This window comes from Pteronotus mesoamericanus, unplaced genomic scaffold, assembly GCF_021234165.1.
Source record: "Pteronotus mesoamericanus isolate MK-2021 breed Mesoamerican mustached bat unplaced genomic scaffold, CSHL_Meso_final contig_20, whole genome shotgun sequence".
Lineage (NCBI taxonomy): Eukaryota > Metazoa > Chordata > Mammalia > Chiroptera > Mormoopidae > Pteronotus > Pteronotus mesoamericanus.
In genome coordinates this window covers 2,083,280-2,101,858 of record NW_026555085.1, presented here as the reverse complement: position 1 = coordinate 2,101,858, position 18,579 = coordinate 2,083,280, and the positions used below count along the sequence as shown (strand labels likewise).

Below are 18,579 nucleotides of genomic sequence, written 5' to 3'. Positions count from 1 at the left end.
CTGGGCTCGCATAGTTTGCTAACTGGTTCCCGCCTCAGTAATCTTATAAACAGAAATCTGAGTATGTTATTTCTCTGCTGAAATCCCTTTGTCAGTGGTTTTCACTGCCCAGGTGCTTCCAGGAAGCACTTCTGTCCCCACCTCCACCCTCCATCATTGCTTGTTGACTTGTCTCCCCCATTAAGACTCTGTGCTCTGCTAAGGCAGTATAAACAATATCGAAAGAGCCAACTTAGAAATGGAACCTGGTCCTGACTGGCATGGCTCTGGATGAAGCCCTGGCCTGCAAAGCGAAATGTCCCCGGTTCCATTCTGGTTGTGCTCGTGCCTGGGTCACGGGCAGATCCTGGTTGAGGGCTTGTGAGAGACAGCAGATCCTGATTTTTCTCTTCCTCTCTTTCTCCCTCCCTTCCCCTCTCTCCAAAAATAAATAAATGGAGCTGAAACTGCCTTGCACATCTTATGCCACAAACCTTTGGAATGCTAAAACAGGGCAAAATAACTTTAGGCCTGGCCCTATGCAACCTTGTTTTCCAACAAACATAGCAAGATAACAAGAAAACGGTGACGACTACTAGACGAAAATTAAAAACTTTGTTTAGAGTTAACATCACTATGTTTTCTGCACCAATAGAAAATAGCTTCCTTCTGCAGACATAATTGTTCCCCTTGCCTTTCTCATAAATACCCATTGCCTTTGTCTCCTAACTGAAACATTATTTGGGCTTCTGCCTGAATCAGTGCTTTCAAAATAGCTATTCTTACTGATCTCAAATAAACACTTGTCATCTCTTACTTTGAAAGGCTTTGTTTTTAGGTTGACAGCAAAAACAGGGCAATGTTGTAACCCCAACACCTGGTGCTGTGTTTCACATGTTGTTGAATGAATACAAGAGAAGGTTCCCTTCATATTCCCCTGTTGCTGGGCTCCTGTTCCCAAGCCAGGATGTTAGGTTCCAGAGTGGCTGTGGGTGAGGACACTCTCTCCCTCTGGCTGTTTTGGCACTAATTTTCCCCCAAAATGGGTGTTGCTCCTCTCCTTCCTCTTGGCCAACATCTCTTCCACCAATATAAGCCCATACTGGAGGCGGGTGGGCAGTCATGCATTTTATGGCAGGCCTTGCAGGCAGTCGCAGTCTGGGACCCTTGGGCTTCCACAGCACCCCTCAAGCTCTGTACATGGTCCTCTTATTAGTGCTGGTCATGATGTGCTTCGTGTTTGGTAAGTGGTTCTAAGAGATCAGAAGGGTCTCCTGGTCTGCTAGACAGACAAACCCACAGACAAGGTGTCTGTGTACATCTACCCAGGATACTCAGGTAAACCCAGGCAGAAGCAAAGATAGGATGAGTGGGCTTGGTGGAATAATGCTTGGTAACTGATAATGGACTGATGTTCATTCAGAGATGTCTAGTGACACCTCAGGGTTGTCTCACTTAATAGAAATGACCTGAATGGAGATACTGAAGGGAACCTATTCAAATCTGAGAGCAACACAGAATAGGGAGGGTTTGGGGAATATACTAGATAAAAGCAGTTTCCACAGGGTAGAACAAGGCTGGATGCAGTCTGATAACCTCCTCACTTGGCTGCAGAGCACCATCTCCCTAGAAACAAGAATCAAAATGTTCAGCATCTGCTTTACACAAAGTGCTTTGCTGGGTTTGGGGACTCGTTAATCTGTGGTCTCAGCAAGGGACCAAAGGAAGAGGTAGACATGCAATTGGCCCTCCATGTGCACAGGTTCCACATCCCTGAATTTAACCAACTGAAGTTGGGAAATATATTTTTTATTATGATATTGTTGCCAATGTGTACTATGTAGTTAGGCTTATGATGGTTGTGTCTGTACTGAACATTGTGCAGACTTTTTCCCATGTCATTATTCCCTAAACAATACAGTATAACAACCACTTATATAGCATTTACATTGTATTAAGTAGTATAAGTAATCTGTAGATGATTTAAAGTATACAGGAGGATGTGTGTATGTTATTTGCAAATATTACATCATTTTATATAAGGGACTTGAGTATTCTCGGATTTTGGTATCAATTTGGAACCAATCCCCTGTAGATACCAAGGGGCAACTATATACACATGTAGTTGGGAGGGCTTTGGTGGACAAAGTTTAATGTGAGTCTGTCCTGTAATAGGACCACTAAACAAAGAATGTGGCCCTGGGCTCTTTGAAGTCTCCTGTCTACATGAAGCAGAGATTCTTCCTGCTCTGAGATGATGAATTCTTGTTTTTACTTCTGAACGAACATTAAAGATTAAGAAAGTATATTTAAAAGAGAATCCAGGGAGGGTGGGGACTGTAAAATCAAGTCCCAGAGGAAGAGCTGTCCTAACAGGGCTGCCCAAAGATGAAAAGGGCTGCCTTTGCCTCATGTTTGAACTTAGAGTCTTGCATAGTGCTGGCACATAGTAGCCCCTCAAAAACATGTCGAATGAATAAGTAAATGAATGAGCTGATGAATTCCTCATTTCAGGAGGTATAAGAGCAGAGAATGAGATTTTTAATGGGGACTGAATCTTCTGGTGAAAGATTAAGCCAGTTTTAAAGAATTGATGGTTTTATGGTTTTCAGAGATGGGGGGAAAGTGGGATTGACCTGGAAAATAGGCAGGCAGAGGTGTGGGGTCAGTGTTTCTCTGTGTTCTAGGTCAGTTTGATCCTGTCAATCAAGAGCCCCCTTATCCAGTTCAGTTTCCCCGATACCTGCGCTGCTATCGGTGCCTCTTGGAGACCAAAGAGCTGGGATGCCTTCTGGGATCTAACAACTGCCTGGCCTCTCCTGGTGGCAGTTGCATGACTCTCATCATCAAGAACAGTAAGATGCCTTTTGTCTGACTTGGGACCAAAACTGAGTCTCTACATTTCCTAAGCCAAAACTTTCAGACACTGTCCCATCACTGTCTCTTTCCTTCAGAGCCATTCCCTGTCTCCTCTCACCCTCTTGCCTGGCTCTCTTTAGCCTACAGCTGACTGGCTTCCTCCCTCTGCACAGTACCAGCCTTGCAGGGACACTTGAGATCACCAGATCCACTGGCCTTTCCTCAGGCTGTTTTTTCCCCATCTGTCAATGGTAGTTCCTGCCAGCATCTTTCTTCTCCTACCTCTCCCACTGCCTATTCCCAGACTCCTTCACTGAGTCTTGCTTCATTCCCCCTGACCCTTAATGATTCATGTTCACCGAAATTCGGGCCTTAGCTATCTCCCTGCTTCACTCTCCCAGAAGAATTTCTCTGCTTCTTTGGCTTCCACCAGCAGCCACATAACTGCTCCCTTCAGAATCTGAGTGTTCAGTCACATTGTCATGTCAACTTGCCCCCTGGACATCAACTTGCCCCCAGACACCTCCACCTCACTTTCAACTAGCTAAAATTGACTCCATTCTATTGTTCTTCGAGCTTGCTCTTCTACCTGCCCCTCACCTTTTTATTTATTTAAAAGATTTTATTTACTTTTATTTATTTTTAAATTTTTAAATTTACTTTTAGAGAGAGAGGAAGGGAGGGAGGAAGAGAGGGAGAGTAACATTAATGTGTGAGAGGTACATCGACTGGTTGCCTCTCACATGTCCCCATCAGGGAACCTGGCTGGTAACCCAGGCATGTGCCCTGACTGGGAATCGAACCAGCAACCTCTTGGTTTTCAGACCTGCACTCAATCTACTGAGCCCCAGAAGCCAGGATAACCCCTCACCTTTTTAAAGTTAACAAACACTAAAACACCCTCTGTGCCAGCCACTGTTCTAAGCATTTACAACTCTCTGAGGTATTTTATAGATGAGGAAACAGAGGCACAGAATAGCCAATACCTGACTAAGCCTCTGAGGGGCTGAGCCACAATTTATGGTGGCTCCAGAGATGGCATTCTTAAAAACCACTGTACAAAGCTGTCTTTATTCAAATCACTTTACTTTTTACTTTTTAAAAAGTTCTTATTTATTTTTAGACAGAAGGAAAGGGAGAGAAACATCAATGTGTGGTTGCCTCTTGTACGCCCCCTACTGGGGACCTGAGCTGCAACTCAGGCATGCGCCCTGACTGGGAATCAAACCAGCGACCCTTTGGTTCGCAGGCCAGCACTCAATCCACTGAGTCACACCAGCCAGGGCTTGTTACACTTTTAAAATAGCTGAATAGACATGGTTCAATACTCGAGTATTCAAGGGAGTCAAAGAAAAGTCCCCCTCCTGCTCCTGGCCCAATCCACCCAGCTCCCATGAACAAAAACACAAAACCACTCTTTTTACTGTCTTGATTACCTTTTCTGTGATCTCTAGTGGACATTTCACTCTAAACATTTCCTTTATGTTTACCTCTTTTCCCCCAACACAGAGTAGCATATCCCTGTAAACACTGCACTGCACTTGCTTTTTAAACTTAATAGTTATGGGAACTTAATGTTTCCTCATATCAGTTTGTAAACAGCTTCCTTGCTCCATTGGCCAGCTGCATAGTGCTCCATGGTGTAAGCATGACAGAGCCCTCTGTCCATCCCAGTGCTGATGGACTGACTGGTGGTTACTTCCACTCTTTCACTCTCTCAAGCAGGGCAGCAGTGGACATCCCTGGACCTGGGCACAAAGATTTTTCACCCTCTCATATATAGGAAAGGACAAAAGTAGGTTAATAATAATAATAAAATAATCAGTAAATAATACAAGAATAAACTTTCATGTACTCAAAACTGTAGACCTACTTTTGTGCACCCCTATATATAATAGAAGTAAACATATCTTCTTACTTTTAATCTGTAAAATAAACAACAAACACCTCCTCTTTGCAATCTGACCTCCAATACGTCTCCGAGCTTTTTTTACATGGTCCCACCCAAAGTTCTGGTTCTCCCTACTTCGCTCCACAAGTCCCAGCTCAGCACCTTCACTATACTTCAAATGGCTCTTTCCCACCAGCCTTCCATGGGAAACTTCTGCAGAGTTCATGGCAGGTGACTCCTTGGCACTACTTGACCCTGAGCAGTTCCAGGAGTCTTTGCATTTTGGGGATGCAGGGAAGCACGCTGGGCAGTGATGATAAGTCCCTATGGAGTGAGGGAGTGGGAGAGTATGGGGTTTTGCTGGGACTCTACATCACTGGTTGCTGCCTTCCCTTCCCAGGCAGTGGTCCTGACATCATGGTGAGTGACTGTCGCCACAAGGAGCAGATGAGTGATTGCTCATATACCCGTACATCTCCAGTGTTTGGCTTTTGGATATTCTCTCGATGCTGTTTCCGGAATTTCTGCAATAACCCACAGAACAGAGTGTTCTATACTCCATAGAACTTCTGCAGAGACCTTTGCAGTAAAATGCTGCCAGTTTCCAGACAGCCTCCTGATTCCTGCCTGGGCACAGCAGGGACAACTTCTGGTCCTTCCCACTAGCCTTCCTACCTGCCTCAGGTTAACTAACCCCAGCCCTAGCTGCCTGTTGCTTGATGCCCCTGAACACCACCATTCCCATTTTGCCCCCCCACCCCCCGACATCTCTGGAGTTTTCCCTTCAAGTCCTCACAGTCTGACATCTTCCCTTCCCTCTTCTCCTGCCTCTAAAGTGCCTCTGCTTTGCTCTGCCCTTACTTCCTCCCACCACAGGCCTCTCTTGCCAGGTGTTCCTCCAGAATAAATTGGTGTACAAACTGTATATGTTTTCTCTCTTCTGGTGGAGGTAGAGGCTGAGGGATGGGGCCCTGCCGGACTGCCCCCTTGTGGAGAGAAGTAAGGGACTCCCAGCTCTACTGAGCTGGGCTCTTGCCCTGCCTTGGTGTCTGACTCAGTTCTAGGCATGAAAAGTTGAAAAGAAATTGGGAGGGGATACGGTGAAGGCCTAAAGGGCAGTGGGCACCTATTAGTGCTGTCAGATCTAGAGCTGTGTGGGAACTTCAGGGGAAGTCCATTGAGGGAAGGTGTCGGTGGGACTGAGGCTGTGTAAGTACCAGGCCCAGGGAGAAAGGATACTCTGTGGAAGAGATGCTAGGCCTAGTGGAGCCATGGACTCTCTGATCCCAGGTTTAGCTTCCCTCTTCAAGGACCATGATAAGACCAGTGATGACGACTGGTGGCGTATGAGTCGTATAAAGAAAAAAAAAAAAAAAAAAAAAAAAAAGGACCATGATAAGTTACTCTTCAGTTTTCGGCCTTGGGTTCTTCAGCCTCTGAGGCTGTCTTCCAGTTTGTATGAACCTGGGTCATTCTGTCACTACTTGCCCCTGACCAGTTCCAGGCACTAGAACTAAAGTTAGAGGTCATGGGGAATAGTGGGCCCAGCAAGGGGACACACAGGGTTGCATACCCAACTGCCTTCTGACCTAAAAATTAGTATCAGCATCTCCTGCCAGAGCACAGGTCATTAACGAGGCCGTGAAGATGTGAACACGTGCCAAATGTTATATAGATGAGTATATGCTGTATGATATCATTTATATAAAGGGCACAGACAAACCCAGCTGAGCTGCTCCAACTCAGGACAACGGCTGAGTAATAGAAGCCTTTATGCTGACTTGGGAACTGGTAACACAGGTGCGTAGTTTACAAAAGCCCATCATATATGTTTTGCCAAAAAGGTTCAAAAATAAATAGGCCCAAATCTGTGTTTGTCTCCAAGGCATGTCTACTTTTGAGGCCCCCACCTCTACTCTGTATACATGTTCACTTGCATTCTCTCAATCCTGAGGCAAAGCCCTACTTGACAGGTGACCAAAGTGAAGCAGAAAGACAAACTTACTTAAGTGGTGGAAGAGCTGAGATTGGGTCCTCCAGCCACAATGCTGCACTACCTTTCGGAAAAGGTTTCATAACCCCAGCACTGGGTTCAGATTTGGAAGGGCAGACGCCGGCTATAGCGTCTGCAGGTCCTGGCACAAAGCAATGTGTGTCTAGTGTTTATTGACTGTATGGGAAAGGGAGTTATGACTACTAATTATTGCTTTCAGGATGCTTGCAGTTTCCAAAAAAATAAAATATAAAATGAAATGTTCCCACCTAGGGGGTCCTGAGTACCAGGAACCTACAAAAAGTGGACAGGAAGGAACTTAGGTCCCTCATCACCAGGTGACTCTGAGATACAAACCTCAAAACCACAAAACCACAAAAACTCCCGAGTTTTCCTGGTTTGAAAACTTTTTCCTCCTCTCTTAGGTAGAAAAACCCAACATCACCTGGGTTTAACTTTCTAAGTTTTGTAGGGTATGATTAAGGCTGGGAGCGGGGGCACGTCATAACCCTCAGGCTTTGATCTCTAGCTGAGCAGAGCGGTGGGGTGGATGTTGGCCCTTTGGGTCATAAGAAAGCCACAAAGGCCAGGTAGAGTGGGCAGGGCTCTGCAAACATTTGAACCCCATGCCCAATTTTCTTTAACCTGTCTACACCTGCTCACACCTGAGCCTGACCCCATAAACAACAGGACACAGACTTAACCCTGTCCATTTATTGTAGAGGGAAATCAGGGGATGTGGAGCAGAACAGGGCAGACCCTATCCTCTCTCTGGGCAGCTATGGAAGTAGGTGTCCAGACTCAGTGACACAAAGTGGGGCTGAGGAGGCCAGAGACTGAAACGAGAGATGAGAAGGCAGCTGGAGACCAGGGTGGGAATGGGGTGGTAGAGACAGTGAGGCAGGGACACCAGGATGCCAAGTCAGATCTGCACCGAAATCTACCCCTCATCCTTCTTGCTGCAAATCCAGTCTGGCCTGGGTCTTACAGATAGGCATAGGATGAAAGATACAGCCAGAATTAAGTGGAGGTGGCAGATGACCCGACTGAGAGGGGACTGGGAAGATGGAGAGGGGTGATGGAACACTCTTTGATCTCTAGCTGAGCAGAGGGGTGGGGTGGATGCAGAGGAGGGAATCATTGCCTTTCCCAGGTCAGTCTGGGAAGAATCTGCACTTGTGACATCATATTGACAGCACTGGGCTTGGAGGAAGAAGAGCCAACTGGTTTTTGGGGAGAAACTGAAACCAAAGCCATTTAGACATGAAGTACTGGGTTGGCCAAAAAGTCCATTTAGTTTTTTTTCATAAAATAAAAAACATATTTTTCATTTTCACCAGTAACTTAATTGATTTGAGTATCTTTAGTTTGTCGGCTATCTCCCACTAGGGGCTTCTAGTGGGTAGAGGCCAGGGTTGCTGCTAAACATCTTCCAATGCACAAGACAGCCCCACAGCAAAGAATTATTTGCCCAAAACATCGATAGTGCCAAGAAACTTCAGAAACCACTTCTGACACCTTCAATCAGTCACAGAACCTTCTCCATACATTGCACAAATCTGTGTTTCAGTTGCATTTTTACCTTTCTTGAAATAAAGCATTATATGCTGAATTTTCTTCCATTTTCAGCATTAAAGTGGCACAAAAATTCATGAATTTTGATGTTTTTTTAAAAATGCAGGCTAATATGACAGCTGTCATAATACAATCTAACAAAACTGTTTTCAATGAAGTTAAAGACAACTAAGCACTACTTGAGCTATTGTATGGAAAAAAAACTAAACAAACTTTTTGGCCAACCCATACAAAGTAGAAGGTCTAAGTACAGACCAGAGAATGCGGGTGTCCTGAGAGGGCAGTGCAGAGTGCTGGTGTTGGAAGAGATGCTGGAACAGACTGCAATCTGGGAAGGGTAAGGGCTCAGGGTCCAGCCTGGGGAAGAACCAGAAGTCCTGAACTGTTGAGGAATAAGTATATGTAGCGCAAGTCAGCAATGGACAAACCCAGTTTCAGGGGCAGGGCAACCAGGGGATCCAGGCCTTCATGCTCCTCCTCAGTGTGGAAGCTGGGGAGGGGCAGTGAGAGGTTCAGGGCCTGGTAGAACCGTTGGATCTGAGACTTGAGCAGGGGCAGGCCCAGGGCCCTGCTGAGGGGCTCAGGCTGTGGACTCTGGAGCTGAGGGCTGGACCAGGAGTTGCAGTAATTATATTGACAGCACTGGGCTTGGTACCAGTACTCTGACAAGTGGGTGCTGTGCTTTTCTTGGCAGTGGTAAGAATTGTACTGTCCACAGCCTCGGATGAAAAAGCGAACCTTGGTATCTGGAGGAGAGAGGACAGCTAATAACCTGTTGCTTCCCACAGTCCCCAAACTTGGCACCCCTACCACAAATTCTCCCCATCCTTCCTCAAACCCAACTTCCATTCCAGACCCCTTCAGGAGAGGTCAGAAAGTTAGTTTAGCTGGCACCCCTAGAATCTCAGACTCTGCCTTCCAAGGTTCTCTTATCTCCTTCTTGTGCCCCAGGCCCCAAGCAGCTGCCATCTAGAAGAGAGGAGACCAAGCAATGGGCTGTCCCACTAGTAGCCCCTTCCTGGGTCTTGAACTTACCATAATAGATTGTGATCACCATGCATGGAGATAAGCTACTGATGGTGCACTTCTCTGAGCCTGAAATGCATCCTACAGAAGGGTCTTCTAAGAGGCAGAGGTGGCAGGTCCGGACTTCAGGAACAGGAACTAAAGAAGCAGAAGACAGACAGGATAGGAGTGCTAGCTCACTCCAAGGTCCCCGTCCTGTAGGGAGCCCATGTATGTAGGGTCACAGCCCCACCCCCTTCCTGGACTCCAGTCACCCCTTTCTTCTTGCCCCTGGGCCCTACTTACCCTTTCCCACTGTGAAGCCCACCATGATGAGCACACCTAGAAGCATATCGGCTTTCATTATGGAATTCTGAGGACAGTGGCAATCCCTGAGGGCTGCCCTGAAATCCCACTTTCCCATGACCATGCTCCTTGATCCTGAGCTGCAGACTGATTTTGCGTCGTAGCAGGAACTGCCGTAGGTTCAGAGCTATATTCCTGCCTGGGGTAGGATCCAGGCTGGGTGAGCAAGTTATTAATTTGTCAGGAGGAACAGTGTGCCCACACCCACATGGTTCCTGCATGTGGGAGCAGTGGCTAAGACATGGGCGCTACCTGGGCCTTTGTTCAGCATGCCTCCCAAAGATCTATTCCTCCCCCCAAGAGTCCATGAATTAAGTTTGTCTCTGGCACCACCTGCTGTCTTCCCTACACAAGACAGCCAGTCCCTATTTTGTTGCAACTCTGGCCAGGAACTAAGAGTCCCCATCTTTTTGAAATGAGTGTGACTCAGCTTCCCTAGCAAGGGGCACACAGGCCTCACCCAGCAGCAATTCTGGCCCTTTGTCCCTCTTCTTGCCACCTGAGTTATTTTTGAACCACTTTCCCTTGTAAAACCAAAACTGACAGTGTTACATCCTGTAAGTATAAACAGACAGCCTTAAGTGGCCCCCCAAAACAAATATTTCTCTAGGCTTTGAAATTTGATTTTTCTCTTAGTCTTTTCCTTGGGACTTTGCACACTCCCATACCTAGTCCTAGGAATTCTGCTCTGCTACTAAAAACATCACCTAAATCCATTGGGCACAAATCTATGCTGGCTTTCAATTCAGGGAGGGTGGGCTGGCCCATGAGGGCCTCTGGCGTCCAGCACATTACTACCCTCCCTTTCCCAACCCAAAGCACGAGCAGACCAGCTCATGGCCTTTTCTTCCACTTTATTTCATATTCCCACCACAATAATGATTCCTTTAATTTAAACTAAAAACCATAGAGGGTTCCTGAAAGGGTGGCAGCAAAGGAATGGAGATGTCCAAGACTGAGGGACAGGGGGGTGGAGAATCAGCGAATCGTCTTGACTGGGCTCTTGAAGTTGCTGGCGGCTTGGAGCTGCAGCTGGTAGGCCATCGGATGGATCTTGAAACCGTAGAGCCTGGGCCAGGGCAGAGGTCAGAGGTCAGAGAGGCAGCAGGGTGAGCCCATGAAGCACCCCCCCCATTCCTACCTCCCTACCCCGACTCCTCCACAGGTCTGTTCAGTGCTTAAGGGCAGTGGTTCCCAACCTCCTCCTCTCAAGAATATTTAGGGATATATCTTAAATATCCATTAAAACTCAAATTCAAGGTGATGTATGTATAGAGATACCTATATCAGTACTTGTTTAAATATAAAACTGAACATTTCTTCCCCATACCAGAGTTAAGGTGATCCTCTAGGAAGCTAGGCCATACTTGAACCATGGCTCTGAGGATCTCCTGGCAAAGGACGAACACCGAAGGTGATAGCAAGAACAGCTGTTGTTTAAATGGTGCTTCAAGTGCCAAACAGTATTCTAAGTACTTCATATATTTAAAAATACTCTGTCAGGCAAGTACTATCATCATCCCTATTCTGTGGGTAAGAGAACTGAAACGTACAAAAGAACTTTCCCAAAGTCCTTCAGCAAGGAGAGCCCTAGCTTTGGGAAAAGCAGACCACAAAAAAGGACCATGTCCCCTCCTCCCTTCTCTCTGCGGGTGCTAAGTCTTTCCTTTGAACCCTTGTGACTCTGTCCTTGTTCCCCACCTGGGCACAAACTGGTTAGCAGGCCGCTTGGGTCGGTACTCAGGGTGCACCATGAACAGCATGTGAGGGAAACCAGTGCCAAAGTAGGCGCCATCCGTGTGGTGGTGCCTTGACGACTTGGGTGTGTACACGTCCATGCACTTCGGGCAGTAGAGCTTCACCATGGCCTCACCTGGGATGTCCGAAAGGCCTGGGAGACAGCCAAACTCAGCATGCCAGGCTCCCCTCACCCCGCCAAGACTCCTTCCCAAAGGGCTCCAACCTGCTGAGCCCCAACTCCTTCCCAGAGGACCTACCATATGCTGCCCTGCTTCTCTTTCTCCAACACTCACCGATGGGAAGCATTGGTTGGTTCTCACAGTACACACGCGGACAGTAGCCAAAGTCTCCCTGCTGGTATTTTTCCAACTGAGGTAAATAAAATGGAAAGTGTTGGGGGGTAGGCGTGAAGAGGCAATCCCTTCCTCTGCCAACCCATATCCATGGGGGAACAGTTCTTTGTTCCCCATTTCCCCTGTCTCTCTGGCCCAGATGGGCTCTCAAGACTCCCCTGCTTCCTTTCCGCCAGTGAGGGAGGATGCAGAACATCAAACCCATTCAGTGTTCATTCTCTGAGGATGAGAGAGTCTCTAAGAACTTCCTGTCCAAGGTCATGTCTCCCTCCCTGAAAATACCCACTTCAGCACAATCCCCACTCAAGACTGGTTTCCCAGGATTTGGTTCTGAGGTCCTCCTCTCAATTATACTCCTTGACAGGGTTGAAACATGTGACTTTCTGCTGCAGAAACCTGTTTCCCTTACTGCCTCAGAAAGAGCCAAGTGGGAGCAGAGAAGCCTCACCATTTGGGCGATGCCACGGTTGGTAAGGATGTAGCGGGCATGGATTAATCCATAAAGCATCTCAGCTGCCTGCTCAATCAGGTCACTCTGGTTTGGGTTGTCTTCCAGCTCTTCATCTGAAATATGGCCGTAGCTGAATGCAATCACTTGTCTTATAGCTTTCTTAGGTGCCCTGCCCATCCCCAGGGGTTGCTGGTTATCGAGTTTGCCCAACACCCACCTTTGAGCCTCACCCCACCCACCATGTGGGTATCTGACCCAGAAATCTGGGTCTCTGACCCTTCCACCAACCCAAGGCAGTTCTACCTTTTCTACACACCTCTCCAACCTCTGCCCTCTTCCTTCCCTCCCAACTCCCTCCAAAACACATAAAAGCAAAGGGTCAATGTGGAAGATAGAACTCTAGCTCAGAAAGTGCAAAGCAGGAGAAAGAGTTTGAAAATGAGACCACTTGGGAAAACTGTCATTATAAAATAGAACTGAATTATAGAATCAGAGTATGGGCACAAGTGGTTTAAGTCACTAAATTAGGCAAGAGCCAGGTAGGGGAATAAAATGAAGTAGGGGATTTGAGTTAAGGAAGTCAGAAATCTTAAAGGAAATTTAGAAAAATCAAGAAACAAGTGAACAGGGATTTGAAGGGGAAAAAGAAAAAAGCATACACACACAAAACAACACTGAGGATGCCTCACCAGGCTCCAGGTCCAAGATCATATCTAGAGCTTGTCGATAGTGGGGCACCTGCTCATTCAGTCCAGTGAGATTAAATTTGTCCTGGATGTAATCTTCATCCACCTGTCAGGATGCGGAGGTGAAGAGGGAACCTATAGCAGAATTCTTGGCTTCGACTTGAGCAAGTTGCTCTAACTAACGCTTTATCCTTAGCACAACTGCTTCTACTGCTTACTTCCAGCTCGGTGCAAGCACTTGAATCTCTCTCCTCAGATCACATGTACTGTCCTCCCATAAAAGCCTTTTTTTTTTTTTTTAAAGAATAAGCAGGCACAACAATCCCCTACTTAGATATTGCATTTGTCCTTACCCTTGCCCCCATCTCTAGGGACCAGTTTTGTACTCTCCTAAGGGGCAGCTGGCTCTCTTGAGAAGGGTGGAGGCTGAACAGTGTGGGTTCTGAAGGGAGTTACATCCCTCCTATTGACACACAGCTTTGCATGTTACAAAACATTTTAATATGCAATATTTTAGTTCTCCTAACAATCGCTGAAATATCGATACCACTCTACTAATTACAAAGCAAAAACAAAAAACCCATACAGGCTGACTTGTCCAACGTTATACTGCTGGAGGGTGGCAGGGTTGAAAGTTGGGCCTCAGTCGTGCCACTTCACCACAAGTTAGTGGTGGGTTACTGAGGGGACTCTTCCTTGATAGGAACAAGTTTCTACAGAAGCCTGTGAGAGAAATGTGGAAGCCGAAAATGTGAGAGAGTATCTGGCCAGACTGTATGTGGATATTGAAAACTCACTTCACAGAAGAATTCATTGCCACGGAGCCCACAGAACCAGGAAATCCAGGACACCTCCTCTGAGCTGCTCATCTTCACGTCAGCTGGACAAAGACCGTATGTGTAACCAAAGCTCTCCCTCCCTGCCTCTGGTATTCTCCCTCCTCCCACACTCTGCTCTCCAACCACGGAAGAATTTGGGGCCACCTTTTCTTAAAGGATCCCAGACTCTGGACACCTCTCTCCAGGTCCTCTTATTCACACCTCAGCTCCCTTTCTCCAAGATTAAGAATTCCTTAGGATCCCGCCACTTGCGAGAAACTGAGTCTTGACCCACCAGTCCTAACCCATATTCCTGACGCTCCCGAAGAGCAGCCCTGGCTCGGTCCCCCTGCACCCGCAGGTCTCTGCATGTCCCGGCGCCTTTCCTAAGGGTTTCGAAGTTTATTTTTTCCAAGCAAGAGCTGGGCCCTTCCTATTCTCATGGCCGGGGGGTGGTCCGAAGGTCCCTTTAGCTAGAGTCCCCACATCCCGCCTCCGCTCCTCAGGCCACTCTTTTCCTCTCTCCCTCAGTGCCGGACCAGTTCACTTCTTTCCCCACGCGCGCATCGAGGCACGGAGACCCCCCTGTGCCGCGCCCAGAGACAGAGCACTCGACACTCGGAAGACTCACCGTTTGGACAGGGGCCGGGACTGGGGTGGGGGAGGGGAATTGCTGCTTCCAAGGAACGGCAGCTACCGCTAAAGCCCAGGCCGCGGACCGGATCTTGGGAGGCGAAGTTGGGGGTGGGGGGGGGGGGGGACGTGAGTAGAAAAGGGAGGGTGGGAAGAGGGCAATGCGCAAGCGCCAAGGGTCCGGCCCCGCCGCGGTGGATGCCGGGAGATAGAGTATCTGCTAGGGAAGAAATAGGCGAAACCAGGGGAAGGCGAACTACGAATTCCAGGGTTAACCGGGCACGGCACTGGTGTCGCGAGGCCCCTGAGGAAGACGCTGCGGGCGCAACGCAACGAGGCGCCACCGGAAGCGGAAGCCCAGTACCGGGTTCTGGGCCAGGGAGCTGGGAAGCAGTTGTGTGATCTCGGGACCTGGGGCTTCGAGAGTAGTTGGGGTAAGGGACAAGGCTGGCCGGGTCTTTCCTTGCTGGTCCCCTCACACAGCGAGGCTGCGGTCCCGGTGCGCCATTGCTTAAGGGACTGACCTCGTCCCCAGCCATCCTACGGGTCCTGTTGTCTTTCCAACCCCTTGGTCGAGCCAGGCCCGCCATGGAGCCTCCCGACGGGGCCCACGGTTCACCCCGGGGTCCGGCCTCCTGAGGCGGGAGGTGAGGCCGGGCTCCGTGCCGAGGGACCTGGGTAGGATGTGCTGGGCTGCGCTGAGCTGAGCGGTGTGAGAACCGGGGCGGCCCAGTGGCTAACCTGAGGTAGTGCCAGTCATTCTGCTTTTCGTTCCCTTGCATTTCTCCATTTCTTCTTAGGGCTTGAATGGGGCCTTCTGCTGCGGGCGCTAAGTGCGACCTTCGAACCCTGGTTGGAGTAATGGTGAGGGGCAGCGTGACGTTATTTAATTTCACAGCTCTAGGCATTCCATAGGTTTCCTTACGCCTACCAGGGCTTTTCTTAACCCAGACAGTGGTTTGTTTCCCAGCTCCAGAAAATGAGCTCAGAGCCAGGGGCCACGTTCGAGGAGGCGAAGGGCATTGTGGAGCGTTATGTAAAAGCAGGACCCCAACTGACATCCTCGTCTGTCCTCGCGCTACCCGAGGCACGTGGCGCTTTTCATAAATATTATTGGAAAGGTCCGGGGGGGGGGGGCGGAACCTGCACCCTAAAATAATATTTGTTTATTTTTTTTCCAGCCACACATGCGTCTTCGAGTAGTCTGGATATTTGATTAGTAGATTCCTTTGCTTACAGTGGCGCCATTTTGTAGTGCTGAAGCTACAAGGCTACGTGGACTGCAGCCTCTCCCAAAGTCTGGTTCCTCTTTTTGGAGAAGTGTCAAGTGTTTTTGTTTGAGGAGATGACACCTGAAATAGGTTGGAGAAAGATTTAAAGGGCAAGGCTGATTGCTGTTCATAATTGTATGTCTTACAGAGTGGTAGTTTCAAAGAAAGTCTATTACTACTTTTTACTTTTTTTTTAAAGAGAACTTTTATGAGTTTATTTGTGCCAAATAGACGATATATGCGGGGGAGCAAGATCTCAAATGCTCGGAGTCTATTCCTATTTATTGTGGACAAGGTTGGGAGTAGGAACACAAGGCAGGATGTCTAGGCAACTGCCTTTATAGAGTCTTTGTTAACCTTTACTAAAGGGCATGGTCTTTTATTATAGGGTTCCCTGTTTTTCTATACGATCTATTGTCTTTGGGCCCTGTAAGGTCTTAGGTTGTGGGGTCACTTTTGGGGTAGGAGGGTTTTTTTTTTTTTTTTGACTCTAAGCCTACTTCCCTTCATCCCAGCAGGTCTCTGGAGGTGGCTCTGGTCACTGCAGGGCCACCAGGGTGTTGGCTTGCTGGCTTCGTCTTCCCCTTGCCTGGTCTCATTCTCTCAGCTCTTCCAAAGCCATGTCCAGGCCCTCTATCATCACCTTCACCCCAGCCACTGACCCCAACGACCTCTGGAAAGATGGGCAGCAGCAGTCACAGCCTGAAGAGCTGGCGCCTACACTGGATGGGGCTGCAGCCCGGGCTTTCTATGAGGCCTTGATTGGAGATGAGAGCAGTGCCCCTGAACCTCAGAGATCGCAACCTGAGCCTGCCAGTGACAGAAAGGGGAAGAAGAGAAGAATGATGAGAGAGACTGCAGCAGGATCATCAGAAGGACATGGACAAAGGAGATCCCTTGAGGCAGAGGACAAGATGACTCACTGGATACTGAGGGCAGCCCAGGAGGGGGACTTGGCAGAACTAAAAAGGCTGTTGGATCCCTATGAGGCAGGGGGAGCTGGGGGGAATATCAATGCTCGGGATGCCTTCTGGTGGACCCCCCTAATGTGTGCTGCCCGAGCAGGCCAGGTGGCAGCTGTGCGCTATCTCCTGGGCCGGGGTGCTGCCTGGGTTGGGGTCTGTGAGCTAGGCGGCAGGGATGCTGCTCAGCTGGCTGAAGAAGCAGGCTTTCCTGAGGTGGCCCGCATGGTCAGAGAGAGCCATGGAGAGAAGAGGAGTCCAGAGAACCGGTGAGGGGAAGCCTTCGCCTTTGCCCACCTTTCAGTGTGTTCCGCCCTTCTTATCCACTCCACACCAGCAAAGAGCTGAAGGGTCCCTCATCTCCCAGTGGAGGTTGATAAGGCAGTGTACTAGAGTAGTTATGAACCTGAGCTCTGTGGATCTAAATGCTAACTCTACTTACTTGGGCAAGCAACTTCATATCTTCATAGATGAGTTTCCTTATCTGAGAAATGGTAATAACAGCACCTTTCTCATAGGGTTGTTAGAATTAAATGGGTTAATATATGTCTAGTGCTAGAACAGTATTTGCCACAAAGTAGGCACTATAAATATTAGTTATAGCCATTGTTATTCCTCCTTTGCCCAAGAGCCTTGTGGGTCCTGGTTATCATGTTGGTAAGTGGGGAGGAAGGCAATTTATTTCCTAGCAGAAAGGCTGGAAGGACCCTATCCCACCCTGCCATCTCCCCCTACCTCAAACCTTCCCATGCCCTCAGTCGTTTCTCTTCTTCCTTTGCAGGTCCCAGTCCCCTTCCCCCCAGTACTGTGAGACCTGTGATGCCCACTTCCAAGACTCTAACCACCGAACATCTACTGCTCACCTGCTGTCACTGTCCCGGGATCTCCAGACCCCCAATCTTCACCTTGGGGTGCCCATCTCCAGCCCAGGCTTCAAGCTGCTGCTGAAGGGGGGCTGGGAACCTGGAATGGGGCTGGGACCCCGGGGCAAGGGCCGCATCATCCCCATCCCCACCATCCTCAAGAGAGACCAGGAAGGATTAGGATACAGATCAGCACCCCAGCCCCGAGTCACACACTTTCTGGCTCGGGATACACGGGCAGTGGCTGGGAGGGAGAGAGCCCTACAGGTCACCACATTGCGCAGAAGGGAGGAGGAAAGGCAAAAGGAGAAGGACAAAGCCTGGGAGCGGGATCTGAGGATGTACATGAACCTTGAGTGACCTTGGAAAGGTCTGACCCTGGTCTGCTGAAGTCAGAGCTGGGCTCTTTGGCTTCTACTTCCTGGGGTCTGCCCAGGTTTCAGACACTCAGATTTTGGTCATTAGGCCCTCCCCTTGAGAGGGGGACTGAGAGTTGAGAAATAAATCAACCTCACTATTTTTGTGTTTTATTCACTTTCCCAGAAGCTGTTGTGGGGAAGCCAAGTAAGTCTGGGGGCCACATGCAAGTCCCACTTGAGCCAGAAGGGGTAGCCCCTCCAGGGGCATGATGGAATCATCTCCTTGCTAGTCTGATTCACTGCTAGGTCCTAACCCCTGTGTAGAGCACCCCACCTATTCTTTCAGCCCCCGGCCAGGAACTGCCCAACTGTATGCAAGTCTCACCTCCCCAAGGGACTGTCTTCCCTGATTGCTTCAGCTAATTCAAAAGTTGTATATTAGGCGCTAAGAACAGAACTAGGAGACATTCCCAACCTTCAAGTTGCTCCCACCTGCAGGAGGAGACAGCCATATGGTCAAACAGTGCACAGTAATAGGGGGAGGCAGGGCAGGCTCACAGGGGTGGTGAGAATGGGTAGGGTCCTGTAGGAAGAAGCCAGTGTGGTGGCAAAGTCAAAGATTACCCAGCTTGTATTCTGTTAGCTAATGGCACCAGAACTCCCAAATCTAAACTTTAAGCCGAGGTTTATATTTCACTACATGAAAACTCCTGAAGGCAGGAAGCACATCTATATGTCTATACTTGTTTTTCCCATACTTCTCTCATTTTATGCT

At 48.6% G+C, this 18,579-nt stretch overlaps 4 protein-coding genes across 10 annotated transcripts; 2 read left to right on the top strand and 2 right to left on the bottom strand.

The window, feature by feature from the left end:
• Nucleotides 1-1,101: 1,101 nt before the first annotated feature.
• LY6G5C (lymphocyte antigen 6 family member G5C) lies at nt 1,102-5,293 on the top strand. Its single transcript, XM_054568687.1, has 3 exons — nt 1,102-1,222; nt 2,667-2,834; nt 5,130-5,293. The coding sequence occupies exons 1-3, from the start codon at nt 1,102-1,104 to the stop codon at nt 5,291-5,293; spliced, it is 453 nt and encodes a 150-aa protein (XP_054424662.1).
• A 2,969-nt stretch (nt 5,294-8,262) lies between these two features.
• Nucleotides 8,263-9,732, bottom strand: LY6G5B (lymphocyte antigen 6 family member G5B). The gene is made up of 3 exons (XM_054569109.1): nt 9,609-9,732; nt 9,333-9,461; nt 8,263-9,043 (listed from the first exon to the last, which is right to left on the bottom strand). Exons 1-3 carry the CDS (start codon nt 9,730-9,732, stop codon nt 8,643-8,645), a joined length of 654 nt encoding a protein of 217 aa, XP_054425084.1. The 3' UTR covers nt 8,263-8,642.
• Nucleotides 9,733-10,489: 757 nt separating this feature from the next.
• On the bottom strand, nt 10,490-14,455 carry CSNK2B (casein kinase 2 beta). Its single transcript, XM_054569107.1, has 7 exons — nt 14,348-14,455; nt 13,696-13,778; nt 12,902-13,004; nt 12,210-12,325; nt 11,702-11,777; nt 11,370-11,559; nt 10,490-10,737 (listed from the first exon to the last, which is right to left on the bottom strand). The coding sequence occupies exons 2-7, from the start codon at nt 13,765-13,767 to the stop codon at nt 10,647-10,649; spliced, it is 648 nt and encodes a 215-aa protein (XP_054425082.1). The 5' UTR covers nt 13,768-13,778; nt 14,348-14,455; the 3' UTR covers nt 10,490-10,646.
• Nucleotides 14,456-14,696: 241 nt separating this feature from the next.
• Nucleotides 14,697-17,958, top strand: GPANK1 (G-patch domain and ankyrin repeats 1). 7 transcript variants are annotated; one of them, XM_054569097.1, is made up of 4 exons: nt 14,697-14,783; nt 15,150-15,213; nt 16,139-16,851; nt 17,364-17,958. In XM_054569097.1, the coding sequence occupies exons 2-4, from the start codon at nt 15,157-15,159 to the stop codon at nt 17,803-17,805; spliced, it is 1,212 nt and encodes a 403-aa protein (XP_054425072.1). In that variant the 5' UTR covers nt 14,697-14,783; nt 15,150-15,156; the 3' UTR covers nt 17,806-17,958. The 7 variants fall into 7 exon arrangements, with proteins under 7 accessions (XP_054425072.1, XP_054425078.1, XP_054425079.1 ...); XM_054569103.1 differs by lacking the exon at nt 15,150-15,213; XM_054569104.1 differs by lacking the exon at nt 15,150-15,213 and having other exon boundaries at nt 16,136-16,851.
• Nucleotides 17,959-18,579: the final 621 nt, after the last annotated feature.